The sequence below is a fragment of the Malaya genurostris genome, chromosome 3, assembly GCF_030247185.1.
Source record: "Malaya genurostris strain Urasoe2022 chromosome 3, Malgen_1.1, whole genome shotgun sequence".
NCBI classification, from domain to species: Eukaryota; Metazoa; Arthropoda; class Insecta; order Diptera; family Culicidae; genus Malaya; species Malaya genurostris.
This window is the reverse complement of record NC_080572.1, coordinates 290,470,362-290,494,690: the sequence shown is the minus strand read 5'-3', so window position 1 is coordinate 290,494,690 and position 24,329 is coordinate 290,470,362. Positions and strand designations below refer to the sequence as shown.

At 37.4% G+C, this 24,329-nt stretch overlaps 1 protein-coding gene across 1 annotated transcript; it reads left to right on the top strand.

The window, feature by feature from the left end:
• Positions 1 to 1,835: 1,835 nt before the first annotated feature.
• On the top strand, positions 1,836 to 24,329 carry LOC131438994 (uncharacterized). Its single transcript, XM_058609451.1, has 4 exons — positions 1,836 to 2,263; positions 22,802 to 23,233; positions 23,299 to 23,365; positions 23,433 to 24,329. The coding sequence occupies exons 2-4, from the start codon at positions 22,804 to 22,806 to the stop codon at positions 23,440 to 23,442; spliced, it is 507 nt and encodes a 168-aa protein (XP_058465434.1). The 5' UTR covers positions 1,836 to 2,263; positions 22,802 to 22,803; the 3' UTR covers positions 23,443 to 24,329.

The following is a 24,329-nucleotide window of genomic DNA, read 5'->3' as shown; positions in this document are numbered from 1 at the left end:
ATCAAGACACCGTATCGCACTCCCAGTGATGCCAACTCCCCTCCGTCGTCGCGGGTACGAGAAAAAGACAAGCAAGAGTTAAGAGTTCCTCATTGTATACAAAAGTTTGAGAAAAAAAATAATTTTTGATTATTTTCATGGTTACCTCACATTGTTAAAAAAATTGTCATAAATTACTAATCGTATTTCTGATGTAATGCAGAAAGAATTATGTTGTTGCGTTTAGTACAACTCGAGATATTCACGATTAAGTTCTACCCATTCTTCTCGAGAGCGATTTTTGAAAAGGAGCCCCATAGTAAAGTAAGGCGTATTCACGTCAAAAAATTCCGCTTTCTACGCAACATGAAAAGTTTTAAAAAGGCTGATTCTTTTCTTTTACTGATTTCTTTTATTACAGGGAAAATTTCTTTCAAACTGGCTTTCCAGCAGGCATAAAACCTCCTCATCTTTTGCATCAACAAATTACAATCCTCCAAAGGATACATTTCCTTAAATCTAGTGCTTCTATAGTAACTAAATCTAATGAGACAATAACATGAGGAACAATTTCTTGATAACATTACGTGATAAATGAAAATCGAAAGAACTGAAACATTTGGTAAATATGTGGCACATGCTAGCAATGGGCTCTTTATATTTATAAATAGTTCTAACTTAGGGAATCCGAAGAAAAAAATTGGATCGAAGATTACGACGTCGAAGGTCTAATTGTAACAATTGCAATAACTCGGAGCAAATGATTCGCGAATGGAGTAGATCTGCCACAAAACTAGCCTTACAAAACATCGCGATGCACACATAATAAACCGAGATCATTCTGTTTGTAACGATCATGGTTGAATATCGTTTTGTTAAGGGGCGGGTAGGGTCTAACACTTTTGAAAAATCATTTATTATTTTCTTTATATTTTTTGATAGTAAAATATTTAAAGAATATTTCACGTGCTCCCTTGAGTAATAAATTGTTTCCTTCGATTTTATAGACAATAATCTTTAAACGCGTTTTTCTCAAAAGCAGGTTTTGGAAGTCCGTGTCCATGGTCATTCAAAAACTACATCACCAATTTTTTCTCAAACTTTGCACACACTTTCTTCATATAAAAAACCAAACTCCAACGTTTTCCTTTTCTTTGTTTGTTACTATGGTGAAGTTTTACAGCTACAAAATGGCCGATTTTTTCGTGAAAAATCGTACTTTTTAATTTAAACAACCACAAAAAATTTAAAAAAAAATCAAACATAAACGTTGGGGTCTAGAAAAACGTCTGCTCTAACTATGCTGCTTTGATTTTTTCACTTCTGATTAGTGTGCGCTGAGATACAGTGGACACCGCAAATCATGATTTTTAAGAAAAAAATGCCTCTTCACCGACTTATTTCTCAATATTTTTCCAAGAAAAAAATACAAAATGTTGTACGAATGATGCTTTTTATTATACAAAATATTTGAATTCATTTTGTCGAACGATAGTTCAACCTGAGTTTTCTCTGCTCAACATAATGATTAGCTTCAAATGTGAGTCATAAGCTTGAAATGAAAAAAAAGAATGATAACAATAGCCACTATCACATGATTTCTTTTTTTAGCTCAGCAGCAAGAAACAGAAACACTGAATGAATTGTAACACCAACATGTTGCATCGTACCTTGTCGCAAAGGTAAGACGAACAACAACAACAACAAAAAAATGCAATCCTCCAGCAGCCGAACGATTAGACCTCGTTGCCTTCTTTAACGATCGACCGAACTGACGAACTGAACGAACCTCGTTCTGTAGTCCCTGCGATGCGATGTGGCGAGCTTTTTACCTCCCCCCGTCGCAGCCTCTCGCGAGCACGACAGTCTATAAAAAGCAGCAGTAGAAGCAACAGGTCCTCACTTGTGTTTCTGCTACCGACCCGACGCGATTAGCGCCATCCACTTTAAAAAGTTCAGCGTATGTCGTCCATCCAAACCAAAGCTCAAGATCTTGACACGCAAGCCAAAGCATAGAATACAAATTCATTCGCGCGGTTCGTTGTTGAAACAGGAAAAAGAAATACAGTTTTGTTGTTGAAAAAGTGCATCACGATCATTAGAAGAAAACAAAAACTCCTGCAATTTGTGTCAGTGGCCGAATGCATTCGAAAGTGAAGGAAAATTTCTAAAACTGACAGATAAAAACAGCCTACTTGATAAAAGTGAAAAATTAAAAAGTGAAGAGTGCGAACCAAAACTCGGTTATTTTCGTGTATCGCAAAAGAAACAACTCAACCAACAGGTGAATATTAAACAATCCCTCCATTGTAAAGTGTGGTTACTTCCTGAGGCATTTATTTTTTTTTTGCGGGAAATGTGTAGGAACGATCCTTCTTAGCGTAGGACGAAACCTTCTGTTAGAAACATTCCAAGAAGACCTACGTGATTTTCCTGTTGTTTTTTCTTATTAGAACTCACGGCTGCATCAGAATGAGTACTGATGAATTTACGGTTCAACGTATCCGCATAAAGAACTTTCCCGATTATTTTTCCAATCGCTCACAGCGCGCCAGTCACTAAATGCTGTATCGAAAAATCACGTGCCTCGCTAACAAAAGCCGTTTCAGCCGCTTTGCGGAAAAAGCAACTGCAACCTGTTGAGCCTAGCACCGGTGACCGTTTATTCGGATGCAGCAAAAAAAAATGAAAACAGCTTGGAAACCTTTAGGTTTTCTAAGTACCCATCTGCTTAGGCGGTTGGTAATGCGAACAGCTTAATTACGCTGGTAGGAGAGGAAGTGTTCATTTTTTTCCACCTTTCGAAATTTTCCCAACCCAATCGACCCACCACGGTTGGGCAAGATATGATTAAAATGATGTGTCGGAAATGTGGGCTTGAAAAGGGATTTTAGCAGGTTCAATTTTTTTTAACTGCGGCGGCATAGACCCAATACGTCAAAACGGTTTATAAACGCAGTAGGCTTCCGTATAAGCTGCCCTCACAGGTGAATAATAGATGATATTAGCTCGGAATTCGGCCGCTTTTGGTTTGTCTAATGTTTTTTTTAAATTTGTATTGGAAGAAAAACATTCAATAATACAGTCCGGGAGCTATGGCGATTTTTGCTGATTCGGGAAAGAGAGTAAACAGAAAGTTTGTTACTGGCTCCAGTTATGTGTATCTTTTTCGTTTGAAGTGTTCATGGTGTCTACATCGGACCAATGAAAACCAATGAAGAAAATGAGCAAATTTTGCCCTTCAGGCGAACTGAACACTTGAACCTAATTATGTGGGAGCAGAAACTAAATCAAGCTCGTTTTCAGTCTGCGTTTAATTGTTTGAGATTTGCACGGTTCTTTCTCAATAAATGGTAATTTTCTCGGCAACTTCAGATTTGACAAATGTCAATTGTTACCGAAATCGTCAGCCGTCAAATTGGCGAAGGTGACGAAATGTCAATAACGATTTGCCGAGTCATCAATGATTGTGCTTCGTACTAACATATTTAACAATATTATAACAAATACACAAAACTACAAGAAACAATCAAACGTTATTCGAACTGTTATCGTAGGACTATTTTCTCAAATTCATAAAAAGTACACGTACTCTACTACTCATTTTTGAGTTAAGAGACGTAGCTGTCAAAATTTGATTATTTTTTAATGAAAATAAGATTTTTTTTAATTTGAGTGAGTGTAACTAAAAATTAGAGTTCCTTGCCGATCTTCTGAGAAGCGCAAAGAAATGATTCAAAACCATTTCCTTTTGACCGATTTGAAGTCGGAATTGAATGATTTTGATATCCTTATGTTAGACGTCTCACGCAGCATAATTGAATAAACAAAATTTCAATTAAAAACAACTATGATTGATGATTCTTGGTTTCAAAAACAGGATCTAGAAACGGCAATGAAAAACGACGTATTCTTGCATTTCTAAATTCGATAAGAAAATTCCGATAATGAAAACGCACTGAATTGCAAGAAATATTTTTTTCACTCAAATGTTTGAAAACTCAACGCTTACTCTAATGTATGAATAAATGCGAAAGAACTCTCACGCTCTTCGAACATAACTCATGGTTTGAATTGCAATTACTCAAATACATAAACTGGTACAATATGTCAAAATTAGAGTATGGATTTGAGAAAAAATTTCTCAGGTCATGAGTTCTCTCGCATTTATTCATACATTAAAGTAAGCGTTGAGTTTTCAAAAATTTGAGTGAAAAAAATAATTCTTACAGTTCAGTGCGTTTTCATTCTCAGAATTTTCTTATCGAATTTAAGAATGCAAGAACACGTCGTTTTTCATTGCCGTTTCTAGATCTGGTTTTTGAAACCATAAATCATCAATCATAGATGTTTTCAATAGAAATTTTGTGGTTTCCATTATGCTAAGTAAGAAGTACAACACAAGGATATCAAAATCGTTTAATTTCGACTTCATACCGGTCAAAAGAAAATGATTTTGAATCACTTTTTTGCACTTCCCATTTAAAAGGAAGAAGGGTGACTTTGTATACAAACGTTTACGAATAAGAATGTCTATATTTTGAGTGCAAGGAACTCAAGGTTTGAATTAAATTCACTCAAATTAAAAAAAATATATTTTGCCCTATTTTGAGTAAAAAATATTCAAATTTTAACAGCTTTGTCCCTTAACTCAACAATGAATAGAAGGATGGTAACTCAAGTTTAGAGTATGAGCACTTTTTCATGAATTTGAGTGGTGAGTCACTCAATTTTGAGTTTTGTTCAATGAGGGTGCATGGCCTGAGTAAATTTTACTCAAATCCATACTCAATTTTTGACATATTGTTCCAGTTTATGAATTTGAGTAATCACAACTCAAACCATGAGTTATGTTCAAGCAGCCTGTAGAAGTAGCTGCCGTGCTGCCGGATTTAGTGAAAATCTGTCACGCCGCAGTACGACCGACGGCTTTCAAAAAAGTTCTTATCATTTATCCGCTAGGGCGCAAAGTTTTCATTTGAGAAAAATTCGATAGGTTTCAGGATACAAATCATGAAATAATTTCTACTAATTTTCGTGCACAAGTTTTCATATTTTCGTCAAGCATAAAAATGAAAGAGCTAGAGTTAAAAACTCTACATCATCTCCATTTTTCTGGCTCTTTCAGTTATGTTAAAAAGAATTTTGAAATATGACAACCACAACTCAATATTGAAATTTCGTCTAGTGTTAAGTGATAAACTTACGAATACACTTTGAAAGAAGCCTAATCAAATGAGAAATATCAATTTGGTTATATCTCATTAAAAAAGAGATGATGCTCGACTGATACTAGTTAAGATTGTATGCCAAGTCATGATGAAAAACTTGAAATCAAATTGGCTTAAACAAAATTTAGTTCTAATCAGCCTGCATTTCAATGAAAAATCAGACATAACCATTCGAGAATCCACTAAGAAATACTAATTGACTGAAACTTTGTTGTTATTGAAAGAACCAGATCACTTAGACAAAACAATGCGTCTATTCCACGCATCGTTGAGTTTCCATTTATTAGATCCATAGTAAGATATACGCTCCAAATAATTCGAAAAAAAATTAGATAAAACTAGATGTCTCGAATCAGGTATTACAGCACAGTTTATGTATGATTGGAAATGTCAGTAAGCCCCCAATTTTTCCCCAAATAAATTTGCTGCCGGCCGAAGGATGCATCCAAGGTTGTTTTCTAGCAGCAGTTATTGTGTGTGTGTTCCATATAAACCTCTTTGTATGTAGACGAAAATAATTCTTTGAGGATTTTTTGACTTCTTCAAAAGAATCGCTTAGTTTGTTGGTTTTGATGATAAAAAATACTGATCACGATCATCCTACGTTTTTCTCGACTGCAAAGAAACAGTAGAATTAGGGTTAAAATGTCTCTCGCGTGAGACGAACGGCGCACTAAACAAATCCATAAATTTTCCACTTGCTGATGTGCACAGCAATTGTTTCGTGAAGGAATATGTTTGATTTTTTATAATAAACCAACACACACACTGTAGAGCTGAATTCGTTTGAAAATCACGAAAATAACTGTCGTCTCTGTTAGGGGAAACCGTAATAATGGCTTGACAAACAGGGGAAACAAATATCCACCGATTATTCAAAATATATAGTTTCATGTGTAATACTATGTTCACACTACGAGTTAAAACGAGTTTGAACTCTGATTTCATGTTTTAAGCGAAATAACATGTTTTACTTTTGCGTTATTTCATATTGAGAAACGTCACATTAAAATATGTTTTCCTTAAATAACAGGATATAATTGTCAGTAAAGCACAACCCTGCTAGCATTTTCCGTCACTTTAGGACTACGTCAATTGACAAGCTGTTCAACAACAGCAGTTTTCCATCAAAGTAGCCATGTAATCATAATAAAACAAAACTGGAAACTGGTACAACCATTTTTGTTTTTTTTTGTATTAAGAGGTGACTTTTTTGGTCATTTGCTTCTCAAACATTTTTATTTATCTTAAATGGCCAACGTTTTGAAGCAATAAACCTTTGAAACGTTGGCAATAAACGTGAAACGGAAACATCATCCGAAGCTTATTTCTTATTTTATTTTTATTTTATTTTTTTGTTGCTTAAAAATAATCATTTCACCTAAATAATTAACGTTTCGATGCGATAAATCTTCGAAACTCTGGCAATTAACGTGAAATGAATAGTTTTAAAACCAACATATGACCAAGAAAGACTTTTTTATACACAAAAAAAAGATTGACTTAACAGTAATACCAATTGCTCCGAGGCATTTTGTAAAACTACACCTCTTGAAGCCGAAAATGTAATCTTTAATTTTTTCTCTGTAGATTTTTCTATTCCGAAGTAATACAAACTATACTACGAAATTCCCGGAACTCAAAACGTAAAGATCAGCCGCAACTCTCTCTAAACAAACTCAATAACAAACAATATGTCATGAGTATGACGTTATCCAAGTGTGAACAGTTCGGTTTCAACTTTATATTATTAACGTTAAAACATGTTATTTTCTGCAGGTGTGAACATAGTATAAGTAAGTTTAACCTATCCCAAGCCCCGCCGTTTGCAGAAAAAATATGTTTCCAAGACTCAGAAATCGTGTCCCGAGGTCACCGTTCAATCGACCAGCCCCACCTAAATAAAATGTTTGCATCAAATGGATTCAAACATTACAGAAAAACTTTCGATCCCTTGTAATTGGCAAGTAATTTAGTTTATGTTCTTCAGTTTTGTATGAATAATTAATATTTTCTAATCTTACCGAAACTCGAGTCTGCATTCAATGTTCATTCCTTACCGTATCGAAACCTCCTAAACCTTCATTCTTCTGAACTAGCCAATTACACCCTAGGAACATAGTATGAGTTTGCCACTTCTGAAAAAAAATTTTATAAACACTTCTGCTTAAAATAATAAGAATAGAATAATTATTTCTACACGAAAAGTTATTCTTAAGTGTTAATTTTGCTTTAAGCGTCATATTATATAAGGATGATATTCAAAATGCTAAATCATGAATTGCAAGAAATGCAGCCGACGGTTTTCATGAAAACAAGTTGACAATTCAAAGTCACAATAAGGATTAAAATACACTTTAGTTATAGGACGTGAAAAAATTGATCTATTTGAATAATTTTCGCGTTTCAAATGAACTATTACATACAAACTAATTCGCACCCTCTCATTCTGCTACTAACGCAACAGTCGACGCCGTTCGGTTGACCAAATATCATCATAGGCAAAAGGAGAGACACCTTTTGACGATCATTATCTAAAATATATAGTTTCATCTACTCAAATCGTTGCGTAAAAATATTTCCAAACTGCAGGTTTAGCGAAATCGAAAATCTGTTGAACTACAGATGTACAAAACTTGACCACTGGTTGTACGGTTTTGTTTTCCGTATTTTGTATTTGAGCTCCTATTTAAAAAACGAAAACGTAGTCCTGCATCAAACACTCAAAGGTAATTTTGTCAATCTATATTTTGGTGCTGTTAGATACACAACTAGATTATGTGAATACTAATAAAGCATACACCCTACTTTCACATTGTCGAATAACGATTATCGTTTTCATCAGATGATTGACTGTATTTCCTTTCTTCGCTTCCAGAATTGTACCCTTGCATTTATACAAAAGTATGACCAATTGACTTCGAACATATTCTAACCAGAGCTTGAAATTATCACGCAAGCTCAATGAAAGAATCCAATCAAACATACTCATATTCCATTTTTTACATTCTCATTTGTAAATAATCATATCCAAAATGAACAAAGATATACGAAGTATTTTCGTTTCTCATTGAAACAAAAGAGAGTATCAATGCCATCGTCACTCGTTCCCCTATGACAAGACGAAACCAAAATAACATGTCCAGAGAGAATCAGTCTAGTTTCAATTCTCATTATTTCATCGATATAATGAAATTTTGAAAGATAAACCCCAGAACCTCTTCGGAAACCATAATGACGAGCACCTAGAGGTAAAAATTATCGAGAATCGTTTCCTGTCATTATCGATTCTCGAAGCTTCGGTGGAATGTCAACACTGCACAGTACACGATTTTCACTGAAACCCGAAAATGACTGGATGGGTAAATTAAAGAAAGAACACCGTATTTAAACTACTGTTCCGCATATGTCGTGGACTGCACATGGATCCCGTTTTCATAATTTAAAAGCGGAACTAAGAGTGACATTCACCTCTCGCCATTTTCGTCTATTTTGAGTCAATGGAAATGACTTTTATTAGCTCTGATTCTAACGCACAAAAAAATAAGGCCGGGCAAAGAGAATAAAAATTTTTTTTTAAATGTTGTATCATTACACGTTTCTAGCCAACTAGGCGGAACCAACGAGAGCAAAACAAAATTTCTGGCCGAATAAATGCAATCGGTGCGAATAGCATTAATACTAAGACTAGCATTTCAATGGAAGAAACCGTTGAATTTCATTTATATTGCTTGTGAAACTAGCATGTTGTGCTCTGAATCACCTAAGCCATCCTAACCTATATTAGTTTCTAAAATAGTTCATACTATTTAGAAAATCTTCACTTTCAGAACCAATCAGAACTTAGCTTAGCCTGTGTAGGTCTCCAAAATAATTTTTACTATTTAGAGAATCTTTTTCTCACCGACCCTTGTCGAAGTAACAGATGGTTCCAAATTTTTACATAAAACATTTCTAATTCCTTGTAATGTTTGAAGACTAGCGATTACCAAAATTTGGTAAAATGCTCAATTCTTACTTGAAACTGGCTATTTTTCAAACCAAAACGAGACACGGATTGAGGAAGATAGATTGATGGAACTGCGAAATTTTAATTTGCGATGAAAAAACTGGTACTAAGCCAAGACTTGAACCTACAAATCTTCTCTAATCCATAGAATCGCTCCGCAATTGAGAAACCCAGAACGACTTGTCACAGATACAACTAGATGAAAAAAAACACTGCTAGTGGGCACGGTAAGTGAGTTGCAGTTCGTTTATATTATGTATTTCCAATTTGATCTTATATGACAAGTAAAATCCACAAATTCAAAATTAATCCTGTTGGTCGACTTAAAAGCTTTTTTTTGTAAAAGGACAAAGGAAGGATGGAAATTCAATTACTTCGTACTATATTACAGGTTGAGTTACTCGTAAATTTTGTTTATGTTAAAACGAGCAAGTCATATCACTGGAAACAAATATCTACAAAACTTTTTGAAGTAAACGTAATGTTTTGAATGGGGTTTCCACCCAAATCGAATACTGTACACATTCAACTTTGTGAAAACATCAAAGTTTATTTATCAATCATATGCAAAAATCGCTAAATCAACCGCTTCTGAGTATCGATCTTCTGATGAATAAAATTGTTTCAAACGACGTTCTCCTCGAACTTCAAATTGGCCTTGGATAATCAAATCATTTAATAACTTATTCACAAACCGTTACTACTTTCATTCACAATCATTTGTTAACCAATCGTGGGAAAAGAAAACTTGAAAACCGTGGGAAAAAGAAACCACCCACAGTTGGACGATTTATCATTAATGCGTGGGTGATATTTGAAACCGTGCATTGATTGATTCCAATTCCAATTAGGTTTTCTCAAAACTACACATAAGCAATGAAATGTATCCGTGCTACATTTCCATGCAACTCTACCGCTTTCTGCAGCAACTTTGTCTGTAGCGCGACGGTTCCCGTTGCAGCAAGTTGCATTCTTCACCCCGCAATATATGCAAACTGCCATTGACGGCATGCATGACTTATCAAAACGACAACGTGTTCCTTTTTATTTTTTCTTCGATTGGATTCTTCTCGATCCGCCACGCCTACCGGACAAATGACGCGAAAAATAAGTCATAAATCGTAGCAAAGCATTAAAAATAGTATTTGTAAACTGCCCTAGTCGAACAGGAAAAAAAAACAAACAACAGAAATTAAAAGTTTAACAGTAAGATTACGGTTTGGAAGAAAGACAATGAGAAAAAAAATATGCTTCCTCGCAATCACAATAGACGAATGGCCCACAAACTAAGGCATCATCATTAAGCCACGTTATCTCTCGCGCTGAGCCTTGATGGGAAAGGACGCGAGGTGGCTAATTAATTGAACTTGCCGGGCACCATTTTTTTCCTCCCGTCGGCTCCAGGCGCTGTCATAATTGTCGGTCTTATCAGAACGCTTGACGAGGGGGGGTCTATGAAAACAGTGTTCGAACCCGCAAAGTGCTGACGAGTCCCGGATCGGATGATCGGTCGATCGTAAATCAGAAGGGTCATCGATTCATTGACGGGAGCAATCGACAATCATCGGACAAACGTGTGGTGCACTGGTGTAGCAACCGACTTGCCCGGTCGAGTGCCGTTCCGATTAGCTAACCTGTTTTGTGAACAACAGAACTGACCGAGCAATGATTAAATAGTGCAAGTTACATAAAAATGCGTTACGTGCATTTGACTATTCAAGGAAACTTTATCTCGACAACGGCATTGGATCAGTATAAACACAACATACAAGTCATGCAACGTGGTTTTGAACTTGTTTTCTTTCCAGAGTAAAAGTTCTAGCACTGGGCAATATTTTGAATAAATTCTCTACCAAGTTCAAGTTGAGGTAGTTAGCTAAACCGTTGGTCAACTATGAAAAGTTTCCACTAAAGGCTATTTCAGCGTAACTCAGAATGTAAATAAACACAAGCAAACTGCTGTACAGTAGTAGAGCTTCCTGTTAGGCAGGAATTTTTTTTTGAACCATTGCGGTTTTAGTATTTGAGAAAAGTTATAAACTCATTTTTTTCTGTTATAGCTAAGTTTAGTCGTATTGTTGGAAATTTGTCCAGGAATCATATAAATAATCGTTTGATGCACGAACGATGTTTTTATTTTTATAACTTACTTTTCTTTTCCATTTCGATGTCCCTCATACTTTCATTTCCAACATAATTTGAGGCTCATATTAGAGTGACTATAAGGCGACAAAGGAACAATTTTATGAAAAAAATATATATCAGTGTTATTTTTGCCTTTCTCATTTTTTTAGTTATTCAAACATTACGGATGAGATGCCGCCACAAAGACATTCTTGCTTTTATGACATGGATGAACCAGATTTTAGCTCACTAGTAGATCGTGCCTGTGTTAGGAATTATTCTCAAGCCGAATATTTCAATAAATTGGTTGAAATTCTAACTGAAAGAAATCAATATGTTTTCCCTATTCTAACAGAATTCGCTTCGATCATTCGAATTTCAACCACAAATAAATTTAAATTCACTGGAGATAAACATTCCTATGTATTTTGACAGCTTAATTCGAATAAATTATCATTGAAAAAACATCACAGCGCTACCTAACCGATCAGATGCACATATCAAAATCATAACACAGTTGATATCTATAACAATTTGTGTTATTTTGAGAAATTTAACAAATGAAAACAAAATCAGTTATGATGTTTTATTTTCATTTGCAAGACTCATGATAAAGTTCATTAATTGAAAAAAGTGTTCTTCCGTTGCTTCACATTGAAATATAATGATCAGAATTTCATAGAACTGAAAGAAGGAACCAGATCACTAAATAAATATTCATTTAATAAAAAAAATCATTCAACAATTTTGTATTGAAACGATGCTAACAGTTGGCTGTGATATAGTTTTTCTGTGTTAAATTTTCTATCTAATTTATTTCAACTATTGTTATAAATTTCTGCTTTCGGACTTCTGTAGATAAATCAAATTCAATAATAATTGTGATACGAACGTTCCACAATCTGTTACGATTTGGTTCCCGCTAGAGTCTTTTTTGTTATGATTTTTGTTATTTTAACAGCTTACCAGCCAAAAACATTTCAAAATTTGCAACAAAATATTTCAGAAATAATTTACTCCAGTTGTTATAATTCTGTTAATACCATCTGATCGGGTACACGCTCATGGTTTGAGTTGCGATTACTCAAATTCATAAACTGGAACAATATGTAAAAATTTTAGTATGGATTTGAGTAAAGTAAACTCGTTGCCATGAGTTCTCTCGCATTTATTCATACATTAGAGTAAGCGTTGAGTTTTTAAACATTTGAGTGAAAAAAATACTTCTTGCAGATCAGAGCGTTTTCATTCTCGGAATATTCTTATCGAAATAAAGAATGCAAAAATACGTCGTTTTCCATTGCCGTTTCTAGATCCGGTTTTGAAAACATGATTCAACGTCAATCATCGATGTTTTGTGGTTTCAATTATGCTTAGTGAAAAGCTCATCATAAGGATATCAAAATAATACAATTTTGACTCCAAACCGTTCAAGAGAAAACGGTTTTGAATCACTATGTTGAGCATTCAAAAGAAATAAGAATAACGTTGCATATGAAAATAACGAAGAAAAGTTTCTTAAAGGAACTCAAATTTTGAGTTTAATTTACTCAAATTTTGAACAAAATATTATTTTCTTATTTTGAGTAAAAATTACTCAATTTTTGACCATTTCGTTCCTTAACTCAAAAATGAGTAGATAATTGGTAACTCAAGTTTAGAGTGTGTGCACTTTTAATGAATTTGAGTGATGTGTCACTCAATTTTGAGTTATGTTCAATGAGGGTGTACATGTTGCACTGTCGTTAGAAGGCCGATTTTAGTCACAGACTACTATGGTAACAGAGGTACTTTGGCCACTTCATATATTTTGGACCGCCTAATAAACTTTATTGATTGAATCGATGTTAAGTAACCCATGTTGCATCAATTTGAACCTAATCACATTAAATTACTTATTGAGAAAGGGTTTTTCGAAGATTTTATAACATTTTGTGGATATTTTTTTTTAAATGGGTCAAAATACCGAATATTTCAAACGAATTTTTTCTGTTGATATGAAGACAATAATTGTTTTGATTCAAACATTGTTTTCTTTAAGCAACCAACATTTGCTTGGAACAACCATATTCTAGTTGAAAATAAACATGTTTTGTTTTAATCTACTTTATCTCAGTTTGAAACAACTGTTTTGCCTTTTTTATATACGAAGGCTATGTAATCGCTGTGAAAACCGACTCTACAACCGAGGCCTGGAGGGCCGAATGTCATATACCATTCCACTTAGTTCGTCGATATCACAAAATGTCTGTGTGTGTATGTATATTCATGAAACATGATTCAAATGAAAGCTTTCATTGTCTTTAAATATACTGTGCAATTTCATCTTGATCCGAATTCTGGCTCCGAAATTAAAGGGCGATAAATGTCAAAACATTCAAATCGTCATTCAAAATGACGATGCAAAACTAGTACGCGACGGTACGTGTGGCTTTGCTCCTTTCGCAGCGTGCTTTGTTCAATTCCGCCACCTTAAAGTTTATATTTTTCAGGTGAAAAAAATGGTAGTTTCTAATTCTTTTATTCAATTTGTACCTACTTGTTAGTGTTATTACAAGATCATGATAACGATCATTTGCCGTTTCAACCTTCCGAACGAACGGATGTGATTTGGATTTACTGCGAAAGCATTGAAAACCAGTTGTGTGTGTGTGATAAAGTGGTCGGACGATCGAAACGATATTGTGTGATAGACAATAGTGCTTTTTCCTCTGAGAGGTTTTTTTCGCATTATATAATAGAACAGTGCCTTATTGTGAGCGGTGGATCGAAACGGTACCGTTAGCCGGTTATTGTTTCGGCGATCAAGGCCAAGTGTGCAGATTATAAACAAGCGGCCATTGTGTGAGGATTATAAATAAGTGTGCTTTTTCCTCTCGGAGGTTTTTTGCACATCATCAAAGCGGCGATACGCCGACCGACGAAGACCAGCTTGGTGTCCCCCGTTGGATCTTAAGTTAAGTACCGTTACTTCGATTATTCGTTTTTGACCATTATATTTCCCCCCGAATTACTTGTTTCTGCGCGGAAGTAGTTCCGCGACATGTCTAATTTAAGTCCTGGCCCCCCCGCTCCCGATGTTCAAATGGAGACTTCCCTTGTCTGTAAAATGTCCCGCATAAAGAGCTATCCTGATGGGCTCGCACTACCGGCCGGGCCTTACGCGGTCTATTTCCGGACCAAATCAAGAGAAAAAAATTTAAATATTTCAAAAATATCGCGAGACCTGTTTTCGCGATATAATACTATAAAAAGTATTGATAGAATACGGCCAGACAAGCTCAGGGTCCTGTTTACCAGCTCTAAACAGGCTAATGAGCTTGTTCAAAAGGATCCCTTTACGCAGGAGTACCGCGTCTACGTGCCCGCTCGCGAAGTAGAAATCGACGGTGTGGTCACCGATGCGAGTTTGACTTGCGAGGATATTCTTAAGTACGGGGCGGGTTGTTTTAAAGACCCCTCACTTAAGAATGTCAAGATACTGGATTGCAAGCGATTGCATTCAGTATCGATCGCAGGGGATGGAACAAAGTCTTATCCCCAATCAGATTCTTATCGTGTGACCTTCGCCGGCACTGCTTTGCCCAACTACATCCTCTTGGACCGGGTTCGTTTGCCTGTTCGTTTATTTGTACCCCGGATAATGAATTGTACCAATTGCAAACAACTGGGGCATACAGCTACCCATTGCAGCAATAAGCCACGTTGTGCTAACTGTGGGGAAGCTCATGCGGACGGCTCTTGCGGTAAGGATGCTGAAAAGTGTCTCTACTGTAAGGAGGGTCCACATGACCTCTCTGATTGTCCCGCTTACAAACTGCGAGGTGATCGAATGAAGCGTTCCCTAAAGGAGCACTCCAAGCGTTCCTTCGCAGAGATGCTTAAAAGTGCCACCCCTCCTAAACAGACAACGAATCCATATGCCTGCTTGTCGACTGACGAGAGCGATTCTGACGACCCTTTGGAAGGTCCATCTTCAGCGGTCCCTCATAGCTGTAGGAAAAGAATGAATAAATCTTCTCATAAGCTACCTAGTAAGGGTTCGAAGGTGTCTTCCGAAGGGCTTCGAAAAGTTACAGCTAACGGGAATCGGGAAAAATCACCGAAGCAAAAAGCTCCTGGTCTCGGAAAACTCAATTCCGAGATGGAATTCCCACCACTTCCAGGGACAACAAAATCCCCAAGCGTCCCTAAAAATCCACCAGAGAACCAACTAGGTGCTGGCCTTATCAAGTTTTCTGATATTGTGGACTGGATTTTTACAACTTTCAATATTTTAGACCCTCTTAGAAGCATTTTAATTGCTTTCATGCCTACAGTAAAAACATATTTGAAGCAGTTGACTGCAAATTGGCCCCTTCTTTCAGCGATTGTATCTTTCGATGGCTAAATCATCCACCGAGGTCACGGATCTAATCACTGTTTTACAGTGGAATTGTAGAAGTATTATCCCAAAAATAGATTCATTTAAATTTCTAGTAAATAATCTGAAATGTGACGCATTTGCATTGGGCGAAACTTGGTTAACTTCTGAAATACCCTTAAACTCCCACGATTTTAACATTATTCGCCTGGATCGAGATGATCCCTACGGAGGAGTACTTTTAGGGATCAAAAAGTGCTATTCTTTTTATCGAATTAACCTCCCCTCGATACCAGGTATTGAAGTTGTCGCATGTCATGTTACAATCAAAGGTAAGGACCTTTGTATTGCTTCCATCTACATTCCCCCAAGAGCCTCGGTTGGGCATCGGCGACTCAGTGATATCATTGAGCTCCTTCCCGCACCGACGTTGGTTTTGGGAGACTTTAACTCACACGGTACGGGATGGGGCTGTCTTCACGATGATAACAGATCAGCTATGATCCATGATATCTGCGATAACTTCAATATGACAATATTGAATACGGGAGAAATGACACGGATTCCTGCACCACCAGCAAGACCAAGCGCGCTGGATTTATCCCTTTGCTCGACATCGCTACGGTTGGATTGCACGTGGGAGGTAATTCCTGATCCCCACGGTAGCGATCACCTACCGATCGTAATATCAATCACCAGCGGCTCAAAACCATCGAAGACAATCAATGTTTCCTATGACCTCACACGAAATATTGATTGGAATAGCTATGCGACCGCGATATCTGAGAAACTTGAAAGAACTCAACAACTTCCTCCGGAGGAAGAGTACACGTTTTTGGCTGGCTTGATTCTCGACACCGCGACTCAAGCTCAGACGAAACGTGTACCCGGCGCGAAAACTAACATCCGTCCTCCCAACCCGTGGTGGGACAAAGAGTGCACAAATTTAAACGCGGAGAGAGCCTCCGCGTATAAAATATTCAGAAAAAATGGAACACCTGATAATTACCGGAATCACGCGGCGTTAGACGTTAAAATTAAGAACTTGATTAGAGCTAAGAAACGCGGTTACTGGCGTCGGTTCGTAGACGGCCTAACAAAAGAAACATCTATGAGCACTCTTTGGAACACAGCCCGACGAATGCGCAATCATAACACAACGAATGAAAGCGAGGAATATTCTAACCGCTGGATATTCGATTTCGCTAAAAAAGTATGCCCAGACTCTGTTCCGGAACAGAAGATCACCCGCGCCGCGACACCAAATACAAACGAAACACCGTTTTCGATGGTAGAGCTCTCACTTGCACTCTTGTCATGTAACAATAAAGCCCCGGGATTAGACAGAATAAAATTCAACTTGTTGAAAAATCTGCCAGACCCCGCCAAAAGGCGCTTGTTGAGTTTATTCAATAAGTTCCTTGAGGACAACATTGTTCCACATGACTGGAGACAAGTGAAAGTGATCGCCATTCAAAAACCAGGAAAATCAGCCTCCGATCACAATTCGTATCGGCCGATTGCTATGCTTTCCTGTATCCGGAAATTGTTCGAAAAAATGATTCTCTTCCGTCTAGACAATTGGGTCGAAACTAATGGCTTACTTTCAGATACACAATTTGGTTTCCGCAGGGGTAAAGGAACGAACGATTGTCTTGCGTTGCTCTCAACCGAAATTCAAATGGCATTTGCTCGTAAGGAACAAATGGCGTCAGTTTTCCTAGACATCAAGGGGGCTTTTGACTCAGTTTCCATAAACATCCTATCTGAGAAGCTGCATCAGCATGGTCTTTCGCCAGTTTTGAACAACTTTTTACATAATCTATTGTCTGAGAAACATATGTATTTCGCGCATGGTGATTTGTCGACAATACGATTCAGTTACATGGGTCTTCCTCAGGGCTCATGCTTAAGCCCCCTTTTATACAACTTTTACGTAAATAACATTGATGAATGTATCAACACATCTTGCACGCTAAGACAACTTGCCGACGACAGTGTTGTGTCTATTATAGGACCCAAAGCTGCCGATCTCCAAGGACCATTGCAAGATACCCTCGACAACTTGTCGACATGGGCTTTTCAAATGGGTATCGAGTTCTCTACGGAGAAAACTGAGCTGGTTGTATTTTCAAGAAAGCGAGAACCAGCACAACTACAGCTTCAACTAGGGGGTGAAAACATAGCTCAGGTCTTCACATTTAAATATCTCGGGGTCTGGTTCGACTCCAAAGGCACATGGGGATGTCACATTAGGTATATGAAACGAAAATGCCAACAAAGAATCAACTTTCTTCGTACGATAACCGGATCGTGGTGGGGTGCCCATCCAGGAGACCTGATCAGGCTGTACCAAACAACGATATTGTCCGTGATGGAATACGGATGCTTTTGCTTCCGATCCGCGGCGAACACTCATTTCATCAAGCTGGAAAGAATTCAGTATCGTTGTTTGCGTATTGCCTTGGGTTGCATGCAATCGACTCATACGATGAGCCTCGAAGTGCTGGCGGGCGTTCTCCCATTGAAAAACCGGTTCTGGGATCTCTCATATCGTTTGCTCATTCGATGCGACATTTTGAATCCTCTGGTGATTGAAAATTTCGAAAGGTTAGTTGAGCTCAATTCTCAAACCCGTTTTATGTCCTTGTATTTTGATTACATGGCTCAGAATATTAATCCTTCTTCGTTTGTTTCCAACCGTGCTCATTTCTTGGATACTTCTGATTCTACTGTGTTTTTCGATACTTCCATGAGAGAAGAGATTCGTGGAATTCCGGATCACGTGCGCCCTCAAGTGGCCCCAAATATTTTTTATAATAAATTTAGAACAGTCAACTGTGAAAAGGTGTTTTACACTGACGGATCAAACATCAACGAGTCCACAGGCTTCGGTATCTTCAATCAAAACATCACCGCTTCGTACAAACTCAGTGATCCGGCTTCAGTTTACGTCGCAGAATTAGCTGCTATTCAGTACACCCTCGAGATCATTGAAACCTCGCCCAAAGACCATTACTTCATTGTCACGGACAGTCTAAGCTCAATAGAAGCTCTCCGGGCAATGAAGCCAGGAAAGTACCCCCCTTATTTTCTGGGGAAAATACGGGAACACTTGAGAACTTTATCTGAACGGTCTTATTCAATATCGTTAGTCTGGGTCCCTTCGCATTGTTCCATTCCGGGAAATGAAAAGGCAGACTCATTGGCTAAGGTGGGCGCATTAGAAGGTGATATTTATGAAAGACCAATCTGCTTCAATGAATTTTTCAGTATTTCTCGTCAGAAAACTCTCGAAAGTTGGCAAACTTCATGGACGAATGACGAACTGGGACGATGGCTACACTCCATTATTCCTAAGGTATCGACGAAACCTTGGTTCAAGATGAACGTGAGTCGTGATTTCATTCGCGTTATGTCACGACTCATGTCAAATCACTATACATTCAACGCACATCTCCGGCTTATCGGGATCGTGGAGAACGGGCTCTGCACCTGTGGCGACGGTTATCAGGACATCGAGCATGTCGTGTGGTCGTGCGTAGAGTATCGCGACGCCAGGTCGAAGCTACTGGAATCCCTAAGAGCCCGAGGTAGACCGCCTGAAGTTCCGGTTCGGGATGTGTTGGCGAGTCGGGATAGCTCTTATATGCTTCTGATATACGAGTTTCTCAAACACATTAATATACAAGTGTAATCTGTTACATCTGGCTTAGAAAGTTCCTCCTATTTATCGACGTTGTTTCAACTGTGGCTAAGAATAATCTTCACCTGCAGGTTCGACACTAACTTCCGTCGATTATCCCGATTCCTCATCTGTCCACCATCTTCATCGGAACTAACAAGATCTTTGTGCTGTCACTAACCTTTTCGCTTCCCCCCTCCCCGTCTCTTCACCATCTCGATGTCAACTAATTAGATCTCTGTCGTTTTAGTCATTTCATTCCCATATCCCCTTTTTACTCCGTTTTCCGCAATATTTACTTCGTTATATTTTTTTTCATTTTCTTCTGTAACAACACCATCATCGCCCACGGAAACTTATCAACAGCATGCGGGCCACCCGCCGGGTATTCGTAACCTGGGGGTGTTTCCCGCGGACCCACACGGACCGAAGAATGCGGCCAACATGAATATTCACCAACGCCATATGGAAGACTCTCATGAAATATTCAATTCACCGGCCGATCACCAGCTGAAGGCTGGATCTGCCAAAGTCAACCATTGCGACCCAAATATGACATTACTCAATGATACAACCCTAGTTTTAAGTTAGTCGTAAATTAAAATTAGTAAAAGCCCTTGGCATCTTAGAGCTTAAGCAGTGTGCCTTAAACATTATATTCTTGAATAAAAAAAAAAAAAAAAGATCATGATAACGATGCTTTTCTATGAAAGTACATTTATTGCTTTTCTCATATAGAAAGTTTATACAATCACTTGAAAAATTGACTAGTGAAAATTGGCCCTAAGGACTAAGTGTTTCATATCATTCGACACAGTTCATCGAGCTGAGTCATTCGGCTTCTCCAGTATATGTTTCCGCTCAGTCATTGCAAAAACTGAACTTAGTTATGGCTGCTTTACGTCAAACCAACTAAAATAAAAAATCGTCTAATGACAATGTTTGTTTATGTGGAATCAATCTTAAGTTGCAATATGAAAGAAATCGCGGTATTTTGTTGCATATCGAGTGGATCTTGAAACAGGAAAGCAAAAATCAACTAGAATTATTACTAAGAATCTGAATAATTTGTTAAATTCTTATCATGCATCAAAGTAAATGGAAGTAACAAAATATTGTGTGCGATGTGTTTACAGATGTTTACTTTTTTCCAAATTTGTGCTGTTGCTATAGAATTTTACCGTCCTTTTACAACGTTTTTCGACACTTATTAACGAAGGGTCAACAACATTGCATTATTAGGTTTTGCACGGCCATGACATAACCTCACAAAATGAACAGAATGAACTTTTTTTGACAGCCGACGTGTATTTGTTTACAGTTTGAAAGTCCATCAGAAGTTCATCATTTGAATTTAAAAATTGCAAGTCGCCTCACACTAAACAGTTGTAACAAAATTCTAATGCAGTAACATGTGTGCAGTTTAAAACATCCAAAATACTTATTTATCCGCTTACGTGCCTGGTTAGTCTCCCGCTAGCAAGGAAATTAAGGACATAGATTTTGTTGATCCGTACATGGCAAAGTTAAGCGAAACAAAGTTCCCAACGACGAGACCCGCGGGACACGTTGTACATACAATATTTGTTAAATAGATGCGCTAATAATTAATTTATTATGGTTTCCACTATTGGTTGTGATTGACTTAACGGAAACGAAGAACAAGTCGCATAAATATTTGTTTTTTTCAACGGAAATCCTCACTAAGTCTCGGAGTTTCAATCCAGGTTTTTCATCAATGCGACTTACACAAATATCGCTCCTTGAACATGGAAACGCATACAGGGCTATCTTTTCAGTTCTTTTCACTTTGGAACACGTTTTTAACAGGAACTTTCTCGTCATTTTTTAATTTGTAATTTGCAATCGCAAAACAATACAAACACACGGCAACTGTCAAAAATGAATTTGATTCATCGACAGTTCATTTGTGTCGCCATCGTGCAAAGCCTAATTACTAAGTCCACTGGTTCACGATTATCACTTCTCCTGTTCAATCAAGTTTTTAGTTGATCCTTGATTTCATACCTGAAAGTTATCCAATTTAAGCGTCGCCAAATGGAAGCGAAATCTTTGTCTAGCAGGCGATCTGTAAACGGAGCAAAATGAGTCAGCCATAAATCTCAACATTCTACGCTTTATAGAGTTCCACAGAGCTGCCAGTATGCTGAACTATTCTATCAATGGTTGAGGTGCTACTTACAATCTTAGCAACACAGCCATCGCACAGTGGTTCGAAAACATAATTTTACACTCTTAATTGATTAATTGAGATAAAAATATTATTTCAGAACAGTGTCAAAATAGGTTCTAAGTTACTTCGACAAAATTGTGCAGAAAGATATTTCAAATAAATTTGCCAAAGGTTCTATTCCTCTAACTTGAGTCGAGTTTATCATATAAAGTAAATCTATTTTGACTCTGAGCTAAAATAATATTTTTATCTCACTTTTAGGGAGATTAATCACATAACTAAAGTTTCCGAAAGATAGCACCTATCATTCTGAGCAACTTTGCTGAGATACTGTGCCTCGAAAACCACGTTTATAACGTGTTATCAATTAAAGACAGTCCCGGAAAGTATGGACGCACTTTGATTTCGCTGTTAATAATTTAGTGTTAGATATTCAAATTTTTTTCGATATGCTGAAAATATTAGACTACAACAACAGAATATTATTCTCAACATTTGCAACTTAGCCATTGTAGACTAGCTGACTTCACATTTTTCAACAATGGCCGTTTTCCTAAGATTGTAAATTACCTCGTAAGCCTCTTACATTCCTTTTGCGGCATCTGACCGTTCTGTTCCAACAGACATCTCAGCTAAATTTTAGCGTACAGTATCATTGCATGACCAGTACTGCGACCTTGTTGACACAAAAAATCCTTCCCGGTTAGAGCTCGAACATACGTCCCAACTGGCTTGTAAAAGACCACCGCCCTAGGCATTAAGCTGCAAACCTGAGTTTACTATTGTATTGAAACAGTAATGTAACAACACACACAAAATGTAGCACTTTTCATTCCCGGAAAGTATGAAAAGAATCTAAATTGATATTTGAAATTTTATCGTCATGAATGATTTTCCCAGCATATTTTATCCTTTCAGTTTCCAACGGTTAAAATAACTTCCCTGTCGAACAATTTTAATAACATAAATAAACTTGCGAAACTGAAACCTAAATACGTTCGGTGCGATAGTCAACTTTGTTACTTCCGGAAAAATGAGCTAGCATCGGTTGACGAAATCCCCCGGAGGCGTTTCCAAATATTCGAATTAATCACACTTCCGTTGATTCATCAAAATGTTCAATATTTAACAGAGATAGAAAGGCGCCCGGCGCTGATTCTCGATCTAACAGAGCAACGCTTTAATTGTTTTTTTTCTGCTTCCTGTGTTATTACAGAAATGATAACCCACTGGAATGTGCTTCTTGTCATGGGTCTGCTGATGTTTAGCCCTGCACTGGGCCGCCAAGAGCCGTACCTATCCGACCTGAGCTCGAAGGTGGAAATTCCCGGCGAAGAACTGTACAGTGAAATGGTGGACGAGGTACAAAAGCTGCACAATCAGGAAATCAACTACCTGCAGTATCTGGGAGCAATGGCTATCCGGCAGCAACGTGAAGAAGAACTGCTCCGACGGCAACAGCAAACTGTCCAGCAAAAACAGAAACAACTACAGCAAGCTGAAGTGGGAGACGATTCGGTGACTTCCATCCTGGAAGAACTGCCGGACGACAGTCCCGTAAAGTCGTTGAATCGGTTGAATCGGCTTCAAACAGTTCCGAAAACGGTTCCTTATCAGAAAGCCAAGGACGAGAAGAAAAGTAACCACTGTAAGTTTTTTTTAACCCATCAGCAAATTCGAAAGTTGTTTCAAACAAAACCTTGTTGCTTTCAGATATGTCCTTGTGTCACTTCAAACTATGCAACATGGGACGGAAACGCAACACTCGATTCCTGCATTTGTAAGTGATCCACAATAACGGGGAAACATCGACTAAAGTTAACGAACGAACCTTTTGCCAATTTCAGCTGGAACTAAACGAAGATACTCAACCACCTCTAACTAAACGATTGATGCTAAACAAAGACTTGAAGAATGCTTCTCTGTCGTCATTACTTCTGGACACACACAACGCTTAAAGAGACAGCAGGAGAGATAGTAAAACCCCCCAGTAAATCAACAGGCTTTCTGTGCCGCGAACGAACCGCATACCACATTTTATTTATTCCTATCGGCAACCAAAGTTCCCGAGTCAATTAAGATAACTTTCATTCGATTGGTTCTCGAAATTTCGAACAGGAAGACAATTTCTCCCGTCGCTATATAGTCACAATTGTATTAGAAAATTGCCTACTTTAGTTCAATGGACGAAAAGTATTGAGTTTTTAAATATCTGTTTTATTTAAATTTTACAATTAATGCATCACACATTCAAATCTCAACCCCGGGGAAATTAATACTTGACTTCCGGTGGTTATATGTATTACTAGGATTAAGGCATCTACACAGACAAAAGAAAAATAACTAAATAAAATCCAGACCTAAAATCAACGGAATTGTTTTGCACACTGAGATAATGTTGACCCAAATAGCTTTCCTCCACTCACTTCGCTTAAACTAAACATGTATTACTAATCAGTAACATGAACAACAAATTTTAAGATTGGATGAAAAACGAAATGTTCAACAATTTAATTGGAAGAAAAGCTACTGTTGATGTGTAAATAAGCCCATATAGCTGTAATCTCGAATAATATATTGTTATTATTATCATTATCATTATCGCGAAAGATGTTGCCAGCAGTGACTGGCCTTCGAGAGAGAAAGAAAGAGAGAGTACATGCGAGAAGAACATTGAAACAAAAAAAAACAACTTATTTATTTGAATGATATTCTGTGAATAAAAGCAAATGAAATAAATATAA

What these genes read in the sequence shown, in the direction of transcription:
- LOC131438994 (XM_058609451.1), top strand. Translation starts at nt 22,804, where the DNA reads ATGATAACCCACTGGAATGTGCTTCTTGTCATGGGTCTGCTGATGTTT. An exon ending in CGAGAAGAAAAGTAACCACT is followed by an intron (nt 23,234 to 23,298) that starts GTAAGTTTTTTT and finishes TGTTGCTTTCAG; the next exon opens with ATATGTCCTTGTGTCACTTC.